General features: G+C 45.0%; 1 protein-coding gene across 1 annotated transcript; it reads left to right on the top strand.

The window, feature by feature from the left end:
• The first annotated feature begins 1426 nt into the window (after nucleotides 1-1426).
• zgc:92360 (uncharacterized protein LOC436988 homolog) lies at nucleotides 1427-20286 on the top strand. The gene is made up of 11 exons (XM_062544981.1): nucleotides 1427-1868; nucleotides 7351-7481; nucleotides 8332-8423; nucleotides 12699-12781; nucleotides 12883-12995; nucleotides 14988-15134; nucleotides 15422-15505; nucleotides 15957-16019; nucleotides 17190-17261; nucleotides 18748-18979; nucleotides 19581-20286. Exons 1-11 carry the CDS (start codon nucleotides 1781-1783, stop codon nucleotides 19607-19609), a joined length of 1134 nt encoding a protein of 377 aa, XP_062400965.1. The 5' UTR covers nucleotides 1427-1780; the 3' UTR covers nucleotides 19610-20286.
• Nucleotides 20287-20561: the final 275 nt, after the last annotated feature.

The raw sequence follows: 20561 nt of genomic DNA, 5'->3' as shown, positions 1-20561 counted from the left end.
AAGTTTCTTTTAACCGACAAACAAAGGCTAAACTGAAGCCCTTGCACCTGTGGTGTGCTTTAAAGCTGGCTTTATCCATGGCTCTGTTATAGCGAACCACCCTGACTGTTGACAAATTACCTCAAGGCAGTGCAACAATGAGCACGACATAGCCTGTGCTTTGGGTGTCAAAAAACAATATGGAGACGGAAGCAGGCTCTTTCAGGTGTTAAATAAGAACAATCTATCTCACTTATGAGACAGTTTTCAGCCCAACGATAACTGCACTTGCTCACAAGAGAGCAATGCTGCCACCAAGGTGACATTTCATTGCACCTCTTTTCAAATCTCCCTTTAAATGCTTCCCCCCCAACAAAAGATGTGTGAGACCTGCTGCTGTGTCTGAGGTTCAGGAGGCAAATCTATCTGGAGAAAGACAGTAAGCTACCCTAATAATGGCTCCCGAAAGAGCAGTGCTGTTTTGTAACATACATTTTATCTTAGAGAGCAGCGGGGCCCAAGCCCTGTGAGACCAGAGCCATATAGATACATGTACAGTATCTATATGGCTCTGTGTGAGACTATTCGAGTATTATTCTACAAATCTTCCCATCATTCTGAGTAGGCAATTAGTGGACTTCAGGGTCTGCTTGACTCAAAAATACTTTCTGTTATGCAGTTTTTCATAAATAGCCCTTCCAAATAAATAAATAACTGCAGTATTTCTTAAGTACAATGCCGTTTCATATCCCATATACTGCATTTCCGCAGTGCAGTGCAGTGCAATGCAATTTATTCAAATGACAAAAATATTAGACTAGGTTATTGATTTCTTTTTTGGTCAAGTTTTGACACCTCAAACCGAGTTGCTTTGATTTATGAGGGTGCTTTGGCAGCAGTAGCTCAGTGTTGTCAAAGAATAGCTAAACTATTCTCTTGATTGTGATATTTTTATATTTTTCATGTTTTGTGTACAATAAACTGATCTGAACAGAGAGTTATGAATCAATGAATTAAGTTAAGCGACACGTTGGCCCACACTGTAACTGCCGTTTTGGTCACATTACGCTGACGCACTTACTTTGCTGCCACCTAATGGCCAAGAGTGGTCAAGAGTGTGCACATGAGGACCAACACACAGGTGAGTTTGGAAGACTGATCAAATGGCTGACCACCGGTGTGTTCACTGAAACACAACTTAAACATCTGCGTGTGTGTGAAACAAATGCCAACATCCCTTGTTTCGTTTTTACATTAATATACACCGTCACGGGTTGTAAATATTTCAGGAAACAGTGAATCACCATATTGTACAGTTAGTTCCCTGTATCACTGCAACTGCTGTTTCCACTTTTGCGACAGCGGAGGCGCGCTGGAAGCACACGTTCTCGCCGCATATTTGCGGAACAGCAAGTTAGAACAAAACCGAACGTCTCACTTCCGAATGTTTATCCCTGGTCAAACACGCCCTTTTTCTTGGAGACGGAGCGGATCTGGGAACTTCGCGTGTAAATGGACCAAGTTGCGTTTAAAGTCTTGAAACTGAAACAGAATAGTGAATGCCCTTCAAAAGCTGCTTAAAGTGAGAAGAAATAACCGTCACCAACAGGATTTGAAGCGGAACTTTTTTTGTATGTTGGAACGAGTAGGCTATTAGCCGACTTGTAAAAAAAAAAAAAAAAAACACTTGCTACCGGGAGTTTGCGGACCCAGCCGTATGGTGAGGGAAATCCAGTCGTCGCCGGTTCTCCTGACACCAACTTGGCATTTGGTAACCTGGTGACCCACCGGAGGGCTTGAGATGTCAGGCAACGACAGAGGCATCCGCGCGCTCAGGGAGCTTCTCCAAAAGCCAGGGAATCAGGCCTGCGCTGACTGCGGTGTGCCCGGTGAGTTCAGCGAGAGTCGCTCCTAGAACTAAAGGTGACAAGTAGGACAAAGTTACAAATAGAGAGCTCTCAAAAATGGCAAAATAAGACAAGGTGTTGTAGGCTACACCTACACCCGTTGCGTGCCCCCCGTCATGTCTTTGGCGAATGTTTCAATTTGATTGGACTGCTTTTTAAATGTAAAAGATGTGATGTCTTGTAGCTAAAATAACACGTTTTGGTGCCATCAGTGACAACGGTAGAATAGAACTGTACTGATGACATTGACCATGGCATGAAGCAATAGCTTCAACATTTAGCATGAGTGCAAATGGGAATGGTATAGAATGGCATGCTTGGGCCCTTTAGAGGGATGCAGATGTAAGCTGCAAGTGCAGGCATGTTTAGAAAGCAGAGGGCTCTAAAACTACAAGTCAAGGGGTGTGTCTCAGAAAAGTAATCTTCCTACTCTTCCACTATTGCATCATTTGCGTGAGCAGACAGGGTTGCCTTTGACCACTGTAGGCCTACTACTAATACTAACACAGACTACTAGTATAGGTTGTGTAGGCCTATTCAAATGCACTAGACAATGGTGTTTGTTTTGTTGATTGAACATCTTGAAAATAATCTCTCTCTCTTTTCTCTCTCTCTCTCTCTCTCTCTCTCTCTCTCTCTCTCTCTCTCTCTCTCCCCCCTCTCTAATAATTATTCAAGGTCATGAATTATGTTTGAACATAATATTGAACATATGGCGTGATGATTAGATTAATCCCATGCATTATCATTACTCTTAATACTTCCCATCTTGAAATCCTGCTGAAGCACCCGTAAAAGCTGATTTTGACAGCCATTAACCTGGAACACAATGGAGTAATTAGCATAATTGAATTAATGCACATGTTGCTAGAGGATTACGCTTTGGTTGCCTGGGATATTTGTCAAGGAGCTGCCAAATTAAAAGTTGTGATTAGACTATTAAAAAGGGGTAAATATTCATCTTTTTTACAAATTACATACGTCCCCATAAGTCTTAATCTATACGGTCTAGAGATGAATAGCGTTTCAGCACTTTGTGTTCTTGGATGGATGATAAAGGATCTGCAAAAGATATGAGTCAAGTGTTGCAACCAGGAAATTATGAGTTCAAAATGTGTATTTCCTTGTGTTGCACGACACATTATTTCACAACAGAGACTAGCACTTTTATGACAGCAGCAGAGTAGACCCTTCTGGGGAGGTGACTGTAAAAGTAAGGATAATATATTTTAAAAAAATGCACTTAAACAATTCTAAGACTATACTTATGTTCGCTGCATTCCGCATTGCTCACTTGTTTTTTAGCTTCTTGCCTCTCACTGCTTGCCAGCTGGATGGCAGTAAGCAAACAACCTTTGCAGAGTGGCCTAGTCGGATTACATAGGAACCAAAGACTGAACTTATCGCTATTGACACACATGCAGTGAACCAGTCATGTCTGTGTGTGGCCCCCACGCACTTTACTCTTTATTGTTTTTACCAGCTATTCAAAATGCAGCCCGCACAGCACTGCTAGTCTCATAAAGTTATTATATCAACTAAAGGTCTTTGTTCATGTGATTAGATATCGTTAGATAGCGGCTTCATACGCCACATTGGACCTTTGTACCCAGGCCAAGGGCAGACTTCAGACTTCAGGTTGTACTCTACCTGCCTGGCTGGCAGTGGGTGGGTGTGTCAGACCTGTGCAAACAATGGCGCTCCTTCACATAGAATTCTTGTGTGTGTGTGTGTGTGTGTGTGTGTGTGTGTGTGTGTGTGTGTGTGTGTGTGTGTGTGTGTGTGTGTGTGTGTGTGTGTGTGTGTGTGTGTGTGTGTGTGTGTGTGTGTGTGTGTGAGCTGTGTGTGTGTGTGTGTGTGAGCTGTGTGTGTGTGTGTATGTGTGTGTGTGTGTGTGTGTGTGTGTCTCTGTGTCTCTGTGTCTCTGTGTCTGTGTCTGTGGCCAGGGAGACACATGAGAAGGGTAAGAGAAGGCCAAATGTGTTTGAAAATCATAGGTTAGAACTCAGTCTCTGACTCAGGATTGCAATGCGAGGCACCCGTGGGATGAGATGAGAAGATGGAAGAAGAAGATCTCACGGCGACTGCTCAGGAGCCGTGTGCGTGTCGGGGCTCGCGGCGTGCTGTCACGCATTCTTCTCACCGTCACTCACTCAACACCCCCTCTTCTCAGACTCACATCCTCAGTGCTCACCCAGCATGAGTGTGTGTGTGTGTGTGTGTGTGTGTGTGTGTGTGTGTGTGTGTGTGTGTGTGTGTGTGCGTGTATGTGTGTGTGTGTGTGTGTGTGTGTGTGTGTCTCCGCCGTGGCCCTGGGAGTACTGTAGAGTGAAGTGCTCGCTTATGGGTATGACAGCCTGACAGCATCACCCATACTGTTAAAGGCCTACAGTATATGCACAGTCATAAATAGACCTGTGGGTTGGACACCTACATCACCATACTGTGTCACCCATACTGTTAAAAGTCTATGTGCACAATCAGAAATAACTAGAAAACTACAAAAGCACTCAGAGAGCGCAGACCTCCACCAAGCGAAAAACATAATTGCCTCCTGGATCCAGATGGTGATATGGATCAGTTTCTTCCTTAGGTCATTTCAGACCATCCCTGAAAATGTCATCGAAATCCATCCATAACTTTTTGAGTTATCTTGCGAACAAACAAACAGACAAACAAACAAACCCCAATGAAAACATAACCTCCTTGGCAGAGGTAATAGAAAGCATATGAATGTGCAGTATAGTCGTATGTTAACGTAGTCTATGGGTGCCTCTCATTCGGCTTTTATACATCCTCCCTCCTTGGGCCTCGATCCTCACTGATCTACATAAAGAATGATGGGGTGGCAACAATGGGATAGTCTATCCAGTTTTAGTTATAGATCAGTGGGAACGCCCCTTGAGGATCGAGGATCGAGGAGAGATGTTGAGAGGCACCCTCTGTCTCTTTTTCTCCCCCTCTCTCTCTAGACTAGTCTCCAGACACCCTTATCTCTGTGTTATGATCTTCATTAGCTCTTGTGTGCTGTGGATGGAGATGCACTCAACATACCACAGTGAAAATAGCACAAGCAGCTGAATAACTGAGGCCTTGAGACGAAGAACCATATAAGTCCATATTTTCTTAATTTGTGTGTGTCTGTGAACATCATATTATATATATATTTTTAGTTTTTCTTATTAGATTTTTTATTTTACTACAAAAGCTTCCCAATTCTAATGAAAAATAACCTTCTTCAGTGTCTATCTTAAAAATAAACAGAGTAATTTACTGACTGCAGTGAAGTCAGGTGGCTCTTTGAGCAACACCACCACTACAGTTTCACCCAATGAGCCTGACACTAGTCCAAGTCGAGGTGTGAGAGCAACTATCAGTTGAGAGGTGGCATGCTTTCAAAAGTTGATGGCTATCAGAGCTCTTATTTGACAGATGAGATGTACTTTGACAGTTGAGATGTACTTTGCTCTGCAGGGTAAAATGACATTCATTGAAGTGGTAGGTCTTTTATGTTAAGTGATGCATGGCAATGTTTCTTTGTTTTAGCATTAGGCCTTTCACCTGGTTAGTGAACCCAGCCCATAGTGTTGTTGCCAGCAGTAGTTGTTCAACCAGATAAGCTTCATGAACAGAACTTACGATTGAGCCATCTGGTCAGGTAGACATGGGTCAAAGACATTATTACGACAGACATGATAGCATGATAAGAAAGGAGGTGCAAATGTTTATCGCATTTACTGTAGTCCATATTTGTATGCAACGTGTGGCCTTTTTCTCTTTTCTTATCAGCTATCAGTGTGGGTCAGCACTCACAAATACAAATGATAGACTGAGTGAAGGCTGCTCCAACCCCCACATTTCTCTGAGACATGCTAGCATATCATATGTACCACAGACAGGGCTCTTGGATTCCATATGTCTCGTGGAAACTTCCAGCTCGGTAGCATTCTTTCCACACTGAGAAGATCACGTTAGCCTACATCAGCCCTGCTTACTTTGCCCACCAGATGAGGACTAATAACAACTGCTAATTTCCTCTCCTAGTTTTGACCTCGCAAATAGTGGAGCAGTTAAGCTCACATAATGAGAAGTATTGTGCATTTTATGACTAAAGCATGAAAGTTTCACCATATAATCTTCACCCCCTAAGGTTTAATTTCAGACGTGGAGGCACTTCAGATTTGACCTCTGGGGCTAGATATTTGCTGTACAATATAAACATCTTTGAAGACTAAAATATTTGTACAAGTAATTCCAGAATTCTACTGTGAAGATCTAGAACTTACATTGACTGCCATTCAAATGGGTGGGAGTTCATTATGACAGTGTCATGTGGAGCCTTTAATGGGCAACATTCTAATCACCTGCAAATGTCTAAAAGGTCTACAGTTCTCGCAGAGGGTGTTAAGTCAAAACACTTCCCTCTTCTTCTTAATTATAAACTCTTGCGGCGTGAGGCAGGAAAATACATAGTGACGACGGAGCATAGTTTCCCTTCCTCTTTTGCCGTGCAGGTCTGTCGAGCGGCGGCGATCAGATTTCTTCCAGCGGCTTGTCGGTTTGTTTGCCACAGCTGTCTCTGTCCCCGCTGTGTAACTCCGTGAGGTGACTTCCGCCACACACCTGCAGGGAGACTGCGCGTGTGCTTATTTAGCTGTTTGCACCAAATTATAGGGGTTCATTCAGTTTAACAATGTTGTGCCATAACACATAAATAATAACAAGCATGACGTCAGATGGAATTAGTTTAAACCCCCCATGCTGTGTTGATTGGCTATGAAGGCCTTTTAGTCTTGCGTTGTTGAGTTGAAAACAGAAAAAAGATAAGATGGATTCATTCATTCATTCATTCATTCATTCATCCATTTATCCAGCATCTTAATCCTTTAGCTATCTATTTATTTTTATTGGAACACTCAAATAGGTCATTGTGTAGAAAAGGAGAAAAAAATCCTCCACGACCAAGGCACTCCAGATGGTTTAAAATGTCTTTATTTTGAAACAGACATGTCCAACAAGGACCTAAAAATGCCCACGCGTAGCGGCTGGGGCCTTCATCGGGGCATGTTGCTCCACTCAAATAGGTCATTTGTGGATTGTCTTGCAGTGGCTTGGATCAAGCCATCAACATTTCAAGTCAGTACATCACTTCAGAAGTGTGAAAGGCTGTTGAGCTAAAGTATCAATCAATCACCCTTCTCATGATTTGTGAACTGCATCTCTAAGTGTTTGTTTGAGCAGTTGAGAGAGAGAGAGAGAGAGAGAGAGAGAGAGAGAGAGAGAGAGAGAGAGAACTCAGACATTTGTAGCCATCTTGCAGTGGCTTGGACCAAGCCTTCAACATTTCAAGTCAACGCATTGCTTCAGAAGTGGACGGCTGCATCTCTTAGTCTCTGTCTGAGTAAATGATCCTCATCACTAATCTAGAAATTATTTTGTTTTTTATTTCTCCCGCGCTGCCCAGGTCCAGAATGGGGCTCCTGTTCGCTGGGCGTCTTCATCTGCCTGGGCTGCTCTGGCATCCACCGGAACATTCCGGACATCGGGAAAGTCAAGTCGCTCACGCTGTCCCGCTGGGAAGACTCGGAAGTGCAGGTGAGTAGTACAGACGGCAGCCATTTTCTGAGGTAGACATTTTGAGCTCACTTCACATCCCGAGAGTGTCTTTTTCTGAGGTAGACATTTTGAGCTCACTTCACATCCCGAGAGTGTCTTTTTCGACCACCCCAGGGTGTAGAGGGACATTTCGCATTTTCAGGATTATATTCCTCTGACTTGGTTTTGTGTAGAACCATCTTTTTCAATCCCTGTCATGTTCAACTTGTCTCAGAATCCAAGCTTAAGTGACAGGAAGCTGACCTTTTTTCTTGTCATTTTTCTTTTTGTCGCTCTGTACTGTGTTAGTATTGAGTGGAAAAACTGATGAATTCCCAAATAATTTCCTGTCTTCATAACGGTTATGTGACTGTATATTGTATAGCAGAATATCAGAGTAATGGAATTTCTCTGAACACTGGATATTACTGTATACAGTATCTACTGCTTGCATCTGGGACTACTTACTTAATACTATCCAAAATACTATCAATATAATTTCTGCATATGCCACAGACCGCCAAAGTCTAAGCCTCAGAACTATTATTGAATAGTGTTGAATAGTTGGAATGCACTGGCCTGCTGATTTCTGGTCTATTTTGCTACATTACCGATAACAGTAACATATAACGGTCTCTTTGTACTCCATCTCTTTGTTGTATTGTTTGCGTGTTTGTTTGTTTATTACTCAAAGGCGAATAAATTAAAGTTGTTGTTATTATTATAATTTATTAATAATAGTAATAATAATAACAACATCAATAACATATTATTATTATTATTATTATTATTATCATTAGACTACTACTATTATTATTATTAATAATAATATTATTCTCTTTTTCCTCAGTTCATGGCAGAGAATGGGAACGCCGTGGCCAAGAGCCGGTACGAGGCAGCGGTGCCGATCTACTACTACAAGCCCACTCACAAAGACTGCCAGTAAGTCCCCACTCTCAGTGCCGCCGTGATGATGATGATGATGATGATGTGTATTAGCACCTGAGACAAAGGGTGAGGCGCAGATGCAAAATGACTTCAAAACACTTTGGACTATGTGTTTTTGAAGGAGCTTTTACCGTTTGAACCCTAATTATCCACTTCTAGGAAACACTGTCAGTGTTCTTCTGAACATTTAAAAAAAAATCATTATCCACTCGAAACATTCCTTCACTGTACCAAATGCTACTGTCCCGACATTCGTATATATATATGACTGCATTCAGTCCATATCTGGGGATTAGCTTAGGGACAACCCATGAGGAGTAATGAGGTCTGCATGCTAGCTTTGAGCAGGCCTGCTGTCCATAGCTCATACTGTAGTTGAAGTCTGATGGCCTGAATAGGGAACTAGAATAGTGTCTCTCTGCACTGACCCCTGGGTGAACTGGTAGAGGTATGTATAGTAGATGGAGTCGTGCGTTGTGTGGTGGGTGGAATAAAAAAAAGGTCTGTGCGTGCTCTTCACTTCCTCTTTGGCCCAAATGTAACTCTGTTGGTCAGAGGGCATATTATTCATCTCTTGGTTACTGTCTCTTGGTTACTGTCTCTGTTTCTGTCTCTGTCTCTGTCTCTGTCTGTGTCTGTGTCTGTGTCTGTGTCTGTGTCTGTGTCTGTGTCTGTGTCTGTGTCTGTGTCTGTGTCTGTCTGTCTGTCTCTGTTCTCTCTCTCTCTCTCTCAATTAAATTCAAGTCAAGTATGACTGTAGGTGCGGTGTTGCCAAAGCACAAATACAACAATTACAATAACCTTTCTCTTTCTCTGTCTGTGTGTCTGTTTCTTGCAGTCTCTTTCTCACACTCTCTCTGTCTCTCTGTCTCTCTGTCTGTCTGTATGTTCTGTATGTGTGTGTGCTAGCTCCTCAAGACAGGAGTGAGATGAATAGTTTCCCCCAGCAGTCTTCCTTTTCTCACCCCCCATGGTGTGCATCAGTGGATATATGCTGTTCTCTATGTGTGCGTGTGTGTGTGTGTGTGTGTGTGTGTGTGTGTGTGTGTGTGTGTGTGTGTGTGTGTGTGTACACTTACATGTGTGTGTGATAAAATGAGGTTATAAACATGTTTCAGTAATCTAGGTCACAATACACACACTAAGGGGCCTTCAGTTATTTCTCTCAGTCAGAATGAGTACTAAGAAGAACTCCCCCCAGTAGCGGCATGTTATGTAGAGTAGAGCGCATCTGCAGATCATCTGTTATGTTGTGCAACATATTAGTCAGCCTGGACTCACATTACCCTTCCATATGCATGATAATGACAGTGCTGTGCACATGGTACACACTGTGCATGACAGTGCAGAATGATCTGGCCTCCACGTATGTTACATTTCATTGCATTTGGCTGAAGCATTTTGAACCAAAGCTACATACAAGTCAAAAGAATGAGGATGTGATTTGACTTTAGTTACAATATCTAATCTTTGGTTAAAACATCATGTTCATGTTTTGAACATAATTTGACTAGTCTACAGGTATGCTAGGTATGCTACAGTATTATGTCAGCATCATGGCACAGGTGAGAGTAGGGCTGGTGTAGGATGTACCCACAGCTCAGGTTCAGGTGAGAGTAGGGCTGGTTGGTGAAGGACGTACCCATGACTATGGTGCAGGTAAAGGGAATAAGTGGGGATTTGCACGCATCACTTCTTTAGAATTGTTCTGTGTGTGTGTGTGTGTGTGTGTGTGTGTGTGTGTGTGTGTGTGTGTCAGGGATAGTTAGAGATGACGAAGCACATTGCATGTTGATTCATAACTTGCCTTGCCACTCATGTTTGCCTTGGCGTGTCCCCCAATCAACCATCTCGTGCCGTGTCATCAAGAGTCTTCATTGTGTTGCTTCTTATTTCTGTCTAGACATAGTCTTTGACACACACACACACACACACACACACACACTTCTTTTATAGAAGTATAGTGGCGGCTGATTGCTGTGTGTATGCGTGTGGCAAAGGGGTACCGTTGACCTGACCCCTCTGCGGTGTGTTTGTGTGTGTGTGCGTGTGTGTGTGTGTGTGTGCTTGTGTGCGTGTGTGTGTGTGTGTGTGTGTGTGTGCGCGCATGTGCTCTCCTGGGAGAGCTTGAGTGTTTACCGGGCGCCGTTAATGAGAGCCGTGGCCTTCGCGCACTTAGCCGAATGATAATGGCCTCTCCAGCGCGGTGCGTTTGGCAGTGGACTCCTCTGGTCCTCCTCCCACTCCCCTCCCACTCCCCTCCTCTCCCCTCCTCGCTCCACTCCTCTCCGCTCCTCTCCACTCCTCTCCGCTCCTCTCAAGTGGACCTCGGGAGGTCGCTACCCCTCTGCAATTACAGGGCTCCTTCTGGCGGCGCTTTCTTGATGACTGTCTTTCTCCTCCAAGAGTTGTTGAGCTTTGGCACCCCATCTCGTTTTTGCATATATCCCATTATTTGAGTTTATTGTGATGTGGTTATTACGCTTTTTTGTCCACTCTCTCTCTCTCTCTCTCTCTGTCGGCCTATCTTTCTCTCTCTTTCTCTCTACCTGTCTATCTCTGTTGAGATTTGGCAACCCCTCCCTTTTTGCATACAGTATATCCCACTATTTTAGTTTATTGTAATGTGGTTATTACGCTTTTTTGTCCACTTTCTCTCTCTCTCTCTCTCTCTGTCTCTCTCTCCGTCTCTACCTGTCTGTCTATGTATATCTGTCTGTTTCTGTTTGTCCATGTTTCTGTCCGTCGTTTTGTCTGTGCGTGTCTATCCATCTGTCTGTCGCTTGTCTCCTTGGATATGAGATATGAGAGCCATCAGCACTTCCAAGAGCCATGCTAAAAGGACATATTTTTCAACTCACACGGTTCCCGGAGGGAAAAAAAGAGGAAGAAAGGAGTGGAAGAAAAGGATCAGGCAGGACGCGAGCACAGAGCAGGCAGGGATGACTATAGAGCCTGACCCCACCCTCCCTCCGCAGGCTCCCTCTGGGGAAGCAGCCAAGACAGATGGCTTGTTAGGGCTCCTCTTAGTAGCAACAAAGGGCCCAATTAGGGAGCGCTTACAGCGGGGAGAGACCTGGACGCTGGTGGGCTTGCAGTGTCACACCGAGTCCAGCGAGTGTGGTGCTCCACTGATCTCAGCACAGTGCACAGAGCTACACGCGCCACCAGGGAAGGAAGGAGGAAGGGTGGGAGGGAGGGAGGGAGGGAGCTGTCAGTCAGTTGGCATGTGTCTTGTCGTTTGTCCAACAGCCCTGTTCAGCGTTTGGTTCAATGGCGGTCGTTTTTTTGGAGAGCACTTCCTGTGAGAGGCTATAGTAAAGCTGTCCTAGAAGTGCTTCGGGGTTTGTGTGTGTGTGTGTGTGTCTGTGTGTGTGTGTGTGTGTGTGTGTGTGTGTGTGTGTGTGTGTGTGTGTGTGTGTGTGTGTGTTTGTGTGTGTGTGTGTGTGTTGGCTTTAACTGTAACTGTGTTATTCGTCTGGCTCTGCTAGTGCACGTTCACTCGCCGCCTTCACTCGAGGTCTGAAGACACTCTATCGGGCCCAAATTGGGCAGCGGCTGTATTCTAATGAGAGCCGGTTGACACTGTATGAAAAATGATTGGATTTGCTGGGCGCTCACATTATGAGCTCCGAGAAGCCATTTTGTAAATCAGTCTTACCTTGCTGGGTGAGGACACAGAGATTCCCCCCCCAAAAAACCTAGCCTATATTCCGCCTCGCTCTTAATTTGTATGTGGTTCTTGCCCTCCACATCTTTTTCTATAGCTTTTTTTTTATAGAACTAAACGCACAGCTTATTAAATTGCAAGGAGTGTAAGGAGTCTAGGGACGGAATCTATGGAATGAACCATCTGTGCTGAGGATTTGAAGAATTCCTGAACATTAAGATATAATTTAACAGTGTCTGGCTAATGAATTGAATTACTGTTACAGTATGTTCTTTTTTTTCTTGCCTCTATCTTTTAAAAATGTGCCTTGCATATTTATTGCTGTCGATATGTTACATGGCTGTATGTATGTTGGGTGTGTGTGTGTGTATGTGTGTGTGTGTGTGTGTGTGTGTGTGTGTGTGTGTGTGTGTGTGTGTGTGTGTGTGTGTGTGTGTGTCTCTGTGTGTGTGTGTGCGTGTGTGTGTGTGCGTGTGTGTGCGTGCGTGTGTGTGCGTGTGTGTGTGTGCGTGTGTGTGCGTGTGTGTGTGTGTGTGTGTGTGTGTGTGTGTGTGTGTGTGTGTGTGTGTGTGTGTGTGTGTGTGTGTGTGTGACTACAGGGTCTTGAGGGAGCAATGGATCAGAGCCAAGTACGAGAGGAGAGAGTTCACGGAGGCTGGGAAGAAGCTGACCTACGAGGAGGGTGAGTGGCTGTTGACTGTCCCCTGGTGTGTTGCAGAGAATACTTAATCAACCAAAGGTCACCTCCTCTTGCACTGATTGACATGTCTGACTGACAAACAGCAATCCGGGATGGCATGATGATGAAGAGGGGGCGGGACAACGGCCAGTTCCTCAGCCGACGATTCGTTCTCTCTGAGAGGGAAGGATCAATCAAGTACTACACAAAATATGATGTGAGTCTCTTTGCAAATGTGTAAATATTATGTTAGCATGTGGGTATATGCTTCACATCTGAACCTTTGCTGAAATGTTTTGCAAACGCTCACTCAATGTTTCACTCAGTATGCTTTTTATAGTACACAACTCCTACAGTTTTCATGGAAGAGATGTTGCAGATTAGATTAGAGGCAGCTCAAATCTGAAATTGCGGTTAAAAAATGTGGTGTATGGTTACAGCACTCTGCAAGTAGAGAAGTATGCACAGTGAGCCTACACAAGTATGCACAAGCAAAAATGTGTGCAAACCATGGTCCCCACATGCCATATTGTCTTCCAGTGTAAAGTAAACACAACAGTGGTTTCTGGGCTGACCTCTCTCTCTCTCTCTCTAAAGCTCTCTAAAGCTTGTGGTGTTGTCCACAAGGGTAGGGTAGGGTAGGGTAAGGCAGGGTACTTTATCATTACGTAACAGCCGTTCAAATCACACACACACACACACACACACACACACACACACACACACAGACACACACACACACACACACACACCCCTGGCCTCTGTGTCCTGAGATTCCGGTGAGATTCCTGTCTCCCTGGCGTTCCTCCCGCCTGCAGGCCTTGGCGTGTCCGCGCACGACTCCCCCGCTGCTCTGGCAGAGAGAGGCCCCGCATGCCACGGAGCCGCCGCCTCAAGCAGCTCGTCTCTCTCCTGGTTTTGAGGCGGTAGCTAGCCACCTTGAAGAGCTCAGCTAAAGCCGCTCTTGCGGCAGCATAATCGTTCCTCACAAAATGAAGTTCTCCGTCCAGGTGCCTGCGACGAGCGCCAAACACCAGCCTTAGCCTGCGGGGGAGAAGGAAATCGGCTCGTGGTGCGGCAAATCCCGGATTGTACCATCAAAGTAATTTAAGCGGGTGTGGGGCGGCGGTTGGAAATAAGCTACCACCCCTCCTCCTCCTCCTCCTCCACCCCCCCCCTCCCCTCCTCTCTCAGACCTCCAGTTCAGTTTGAAGCCTGTATCCTGATAAATGACCTTTTAAGGCGCTACGAGGAGCTTTTTTTTGTTGTTGTGCTGCAGGTGTTGCCTCAGTGAAAGCGAGTAACTGATTTAGTGGATATGGAGGAATAAGCGCCACAAAATGCTTACTCAGCCACCCCTCCTTCGGTAACAGTTTCCCCGGCCCTTTATTTGCTAGTTCGACTGCCACTGGATATTGGAACATTGGAGTGGGAAGTGGCACCAGCTCTGAGTTGGTGAGGTGCAGAATGAAAGCACAGGCTACTGTACAGGACAGCAGTGCCATTTACTGTGCTGTGTTGTGACTCTGTCATACTGTCAGGAATTATTTTCAATGACATGTTTTGCCAACTGGAAATGGCAGAACTCAGAGCTAGTTATGTACGCGTTTAAATAATATCTAACACACTCCCAGGTACACTTACGCATATGGTTTGTTTATTTGTCTTTGTTTATTTAATCACTGCCACCTGTTGCAGCAATATGTGAGCAGCTGGTAGGGGTGAGGCTACCGAAAGTTGACAGACAAGTTATGTCAGGTTATCCTTATATACATTCTAAAGTTATGTCAGGTTATCCTTATATACATTCTAAAGTTATGTTAAGTTATCCTTACATACATTTTAAAGTTATGTTAGGTTATCCTTTAGAACTTCTTCTAAAGTTATGTCAGGTTATCCTTTAGAAGGAAAGCCTTGTGACACAACTGTGCTTAAGACCACAACTCAAACGGCTTGTCTGCAGATATTTACTGAACATGTAGAAAGTGCAAAACACCATTACTGAACACCTAAAATGTACACTCACACGCACAGGCACACGCACACGCACGCACACATACACACACACACACACACACACACACACCTCATAATGACACAGGTGATACTTGTTCCTCTGGCATCCCCTAAGCTCCAAATAAGACGCAGCACAGCACAACATAAAATAGCCATAAAATGTCTTTTCCTTTACATCTCTCCACACCCTCAGGCTAAAGAACCCAAGGCAGTGCTCAAGGTGGACAACATGAACGCCTCTTTCCAGCCAGAGAAGATCGGCAACCCCAACGGCCTGCAGATCACATACCTGAAAGACTACAGCACTCGCAATATCTTTGTCTACCACGAGAACGGCAAGGTGTGTACAGTATGTGCGACTGTGTGTGTGTGTGTGTGTGTGTGTGTGTGTGTGTGTGTGTGAGTGTGTGTGTGAGTGTGTGCGTGCGTGCGTGCGTGCGTGCGTGCGTGCGTGTGAGTGTGTGTGTGAGTGTGTGTTTGTGTGTGTGTGTGTGTGTGTGTGTGTGTGTGTGTGTGTGTGAGTACAAATGGGAGCATGGAATGAAATGGCTAAGTGCATTACAATTGCCTGCTACATGTGAGGATTAAACTCTGTTTTAACTCTTTCTGCTGTGGTTGTGCCTGTAGGAGATAGTTGACTGGTTTAATTCTATTCGAGCTGTGCAGCTTCACTACTTAAGTGTGGCTTTCCCTGGAGCCACAGATGCTGAGGTATGACAACACACACACACACACACACACACACACACACACACACACACACACACACACACAGACTAAAACTTTTGCACATAATGAATCTCTCTGTGTGTCTCCCACATAGTCTCTCTTTCTTTCTCTCTCACACACACACACACACACACACACACACACACACACACACACACACACACACACACACACACACACACACACACACACACCCCTAACCTGTTTTATGCTAATTCTCTCCGTTCCCATTTCCCAGCTCAAGTCCCTCCAATTATCCAAACCTATAAAGTTATAATTAACGTACGCGCTAAAACAATGGACCTCAGAACCAGACCACCCCGTCAGGAAATGAGTATTTAACGGACATATATTCAATTATATAGATTAGTCCAGAGTCAAATTCCATTCCTCGCGTGGCGAGACTAACAATGGGCCTTCTGTGTTTACTCAGCTAAGGCCAAAGCTGACCCGGAACTTTCTGAAGGAGGGTTACATGGAGAAGACAGGCCCCAGGGTAAGACGGCACTACACGGCTCACCGTCGTCTCCTTTCAGTCTCATTTCCGTCTCAACTTATCTCTGTCTACTCTCTCGTATGGTCTCTTATAGAGCGGCATGCCCCATGTTAAAGAGGACATTGCATTGATGAATTGAGTACTGTACTGTGTTCTCTGGTGTTAAAATAGTATACGTTCAACTTTGATTTATAAAAAAAATGGCAATTTTTAAGCCCAATTAAAACCTTATCTTTAGGCTTGGTATTGAAATGGTCCTTTTGACTAAATGGCGCCCTCTTTGGCAACCACGATTGAACTTCAATGGCTTTGCAATGTTTGACATCACAAGTAGGCTTTGTTCTAATTCGTCCATTTTTTAGTGGCTATTTCTGAGTTCAAGATTTTTATATGAAGGAGGGCACACTCATGCCTCATGTTCACGATAACTCTTTGGTTATGCACAACCTCTCCCAATTCATCAAAACCATAACAAAAATGATTTCCATTCTATGTCTCCTTTAAGTTATATCATGTAACACTTGTGATATTAGACACAGATACTGCTAGATACTGTTAGCAGTGACAGCCTTTTTTACAATTTACTATAAAATCATCCAAACTTTGAGATGAGTTTAGCATTTTGTCTCAAGACTTCAAGTTATATTGAAATATTGAATTAGTGTTTTGTATTATACAACCGAAAAACAGCCAGCGGTTGTCTTGTTTGACCCAGTTTAGCATGTTCTACTATCAGAAGTTGGAGTTGGAGTTTGATGCAGACTGTGGTGTGACAGAGATCTCACTGGAAGATCCCTCTCTCTGTGAGATGATATCTCAGAGACGCACCTTTGAGAGTTCCTAACAGTGATTGATGGGAGTGCTAGTAGCAAAGAGCCTGACAGGAGAAAAGCAATCGAGCATCACACATATTCCTGGAGTTGTTGAAATGTCAGTCTCTCTTTTGGGAGTGAAAGTATGCTGAATCACTGAGGGCTGGCCAGGCACAGGCAAACTTTACCTCTTTTAAAGGTTTTTCTCCTGTTGTCTCTCCTCTGCTCCCCTCTCCTCCTCTCTCCTCCTCTCTTTCTCTCCCTCTCCTCCTCTCTCCTCTTGTCTTCTCTCCTCTCCCATTCTATTCTCCTCTCCATCTGGGTTGTCGTTTCTCTTTTCTATGTGTGTGTTTCTCAGCAAACCGAAGGCTTTAAAAAGCGCTGGTTCACCCTGGACCATAGACGCCTCATGTACTTCAAAGATCCACTGGTGAGTTTGACACACACACACACACACACACACACACACACACACACGCACAAAGTGTTGGTATTGTGCCAATGATGAATTGGACCAGCACTGCCATAAGTATTGAGAGTCCAGTGTGCACACACAATCACAAAATAATAAACTGACTCCAGGCCTTTTATTGGCTGAGTCCCAGAAACTTCACACCAACCCAGTTGTAACGGTGGCCATTCTCTGGCCATTGATTATCCTATGAGATGTATTGCTGTAATGTAAACAGTATTCTCTCAGTATTCAGCCCACTTAATGAGCTTTCTATCAGCTCCTTAGAGGTTCCCAAACAGCATAGCCAGTTTATTGTCACCTTCATCAAGGAGGTCGTTCAGCTACATCTTTTGTGTGTCTGTCAGCAGGAACGTAAGCAATAAGCCCAATAAGCAATAAGCCCGCCGGAGGCTGTCGTTTGCACTGATCTTAGAACAGCTAAGTTAAAAGCTCCTCAAATATATGTCGGCCTTGTTTTTTTTATTTCTTAGTGGAGGTTTTGTAGTATGGGGGCCAAAGAAGAAACCATTAAAAGTCCAAGGGATCATAGTGAGATAAGAATATATTGGCCCAGAGGTGGCCTAGTTTCCCTGTGATCTTGGCAGGCGGCACCAATGCTAGTTCTGCATTTGGCTAGACTGCTGAGTTAGCTTATCAGCGTTGAACTGGGCCCCACTCATGACAGTGTTATGACTCTACTGTGATGGATGAGCTCCGTACCATGGCACCTTCTCCCATGACCACACTTTATTCGGGCCGATCGGTCGATCGCTCCGACCGACGGCATCGTGGCTCCGCGAGGGAGGGGCCGCCCGGCGTCTCGAGGCGGCGGACAGACAGACGGACGGCGGCGTCGTTTGTCCTCGAGGTAAAGTGGACGCAGAGCCGCTCTGTCTTCGCCGCTGCCTCCCCCCCCCCAGAGGGGGCATGTCACAGAGAATAAGATAAGAGTCGTGGAGCAGGAGGGGTGGAAATGGGGCATGTGGGACCAATGCGTTCCCTGTCTTATGGCCTTCATTAAGTTCCTGTCAGTGGTGTGTGTGAAGCTCTCAGTCAAGTCAAGTCACTTTATTTCTGTAGCACGTGTGAGATTAAAGATATAAAATAACAGCAGCTGGTTGGTGGAGAGAATACAGACATTATGTCAACAGGTAAATGGTATCGCTGTGCTCCTGTGGGATGTGGGGAGATATGGGAAGACATGTCACATTATATTCTGGACCTATTACAGTACATTCTTCCTCTTATACTGTTCCGCACTGACTCAGACCATATTAGTACAGTGTGTGTGTGTGTGTGTGTGTGTGTGTGGCCACAGTTGAGCAGTGCATAAACCTGCTATGGGCAGTGTGGACCTCCTCATTGCCAGAGTGGACCATGACCATGTGCTCTGCCCGTCTTACATGCTGAAACACCCCAGCCTGTCTAACCTACATGCTGTCGTGCCCTCCCCCCCCCCCAGGATGCCTTTGCCAAAGGTGAGGTGTTCCTTGGCAACAGCGACCTGGGCTACAGCGCCAGCGCCGGTCTGCCCGCCGGCACGCACTGCAACGGCTCCTGGTACTACGGCATCACCATAGTGACGCCCGAGCGCAGCTTCCTGTTCACCTGCGAGACGGAGAGCGAGCAGCAGGACTGGCTGAGGCACTTCAACGACGTGCTGAGCTCACAGATGTCCCCGCAGGAGTACAGCAGTAAGTGGACGCACACACATACACACACACACACACACACACACACACACACACACACTCAGAGCTCACAGATGTCCCCGCAGGAGTACAGCAGTAAGTGGACGCGCGCACATACACACACACACACACACACACACACACACACACACTCAGAGCTCACAGATGTCCCCGCAGGAGTACAGCAGTAAGTGGACGCGCGCACACACACACACACACACACACACACACACACACACACACTCAGAGCTCACAGATGTCCCCGCAGGAGTACAGCAGTAAGTGGACGCACGCACATACACACACACACACACACACACACACACACACTCAGAGCTCACAGATGTCCCCGCAGGAGTACAGCAGTAAGTGGACGCACGCGCAGTGGACGCACACTGGACGCGCAGTTAGCCGATGCGCTGGCCTAAAGTGTCTTACACTTGATGAAGAGTTCAGATGCAAATCCCTCTTTCGCACTCTTGTGCCGCTGCTGCTGCTGCTGCTGCTGTTGCTGTTACAGATCCATCACATTGTGTTTTAACGCACGCCGTGTGTGTGTGTGTGTGTGTGTGTGTGTGTGTGTGTGTGCTCTCTCTCTCACCAGTGGAGGCTCTTTACAAGTACAAGCACTGATGAAGCTGGACCCCCCCCCCCCCCCCCCTTCCTTTCATCGGCTGTGTGCAAGACTCAACCAGCTCATCGTCCTTGACCTTTAACCCTCAGGGGTCCTAGCAAAGGGTGAACTGTGTATGAGCCAATCTGGTGTAACACTACTGAAAGCTTTATTTCATGAACACGTCATTGTTATTATATTCAACAGCCCAGGGCTCGCTATACACTATTACACTATAAGTATTTTAAGAGTACTCTATAGTCCATTGTCATTCAAAAAGGTGTTTTATACATTGTGTTGTGGTAGATTTTTGTCTTATAAAATCATGGCTGGGAACATATAGACTGAGTAACAGATGATGTGTTTTCTTTTTATTTTTTCACAATTATTTGTCTTTGGTCGCCACCTAGTGGTGATTTTATGTCCACAACTTTCTATTTTTTGTTTCGCACTGTTGTGGAAGGTGACTAGTGAGTAAAACCAAATCTTGAACAAAGCAGCCATTTTTGTTAGATTATCTCACATGATTTATGAATTATGCCTCTAATGTTAGTGTTGTATGCCTTTATTGTGGTTTTGTTTGTATCTTGTTTGTGCCAGAGCTCACCATCAGTATAATGTGTAGAGGAGAACAGGTTGGTGGGTCTCACACATGGAGTCTCGGTTTATAATAAAAGACTAGTTTCTTTGCCATGTATTTTCCATTTCACCTTTTCACTTCATTTTTTATCTTTAAGTATGGGTGTTTTTTGCTTAAGAACAAACTAAAAAGTCTTATGGAAACCATGTGAAACAGTGAAAGCGGACTTTCTTTTGAGCCAGTATTTTGAAACCAATGTTTTCAGTTCATTCTTAACTGAGGATTCATAAATGCTGGTTCTCATTTGTAAATGGTCAGGTCTATCAGGTCAGGTCTACTATCTTACAGTAATGAGGAATGAGGATCCAGGCAGGCAGGAGGTGGTGTTGATG

Source organism: Sardina pilchardus, chromosome 1 (assembly GCF_963854185.1).
Source record: "Sardina pilchardus chromosome 1, fSarPil1.1, whole genome shotgun sequence".
NCBI classification, from domain to species: domain Eukaryota; kingdom Metazoa; phylum Chordata; class Actinopteri; order Clupeiformes; family Clupeidae; genus Sardina; species Sardina pilchardus.
This window is presented reverse-complemented; position numbering and strand designations above follow the sequence as displayed.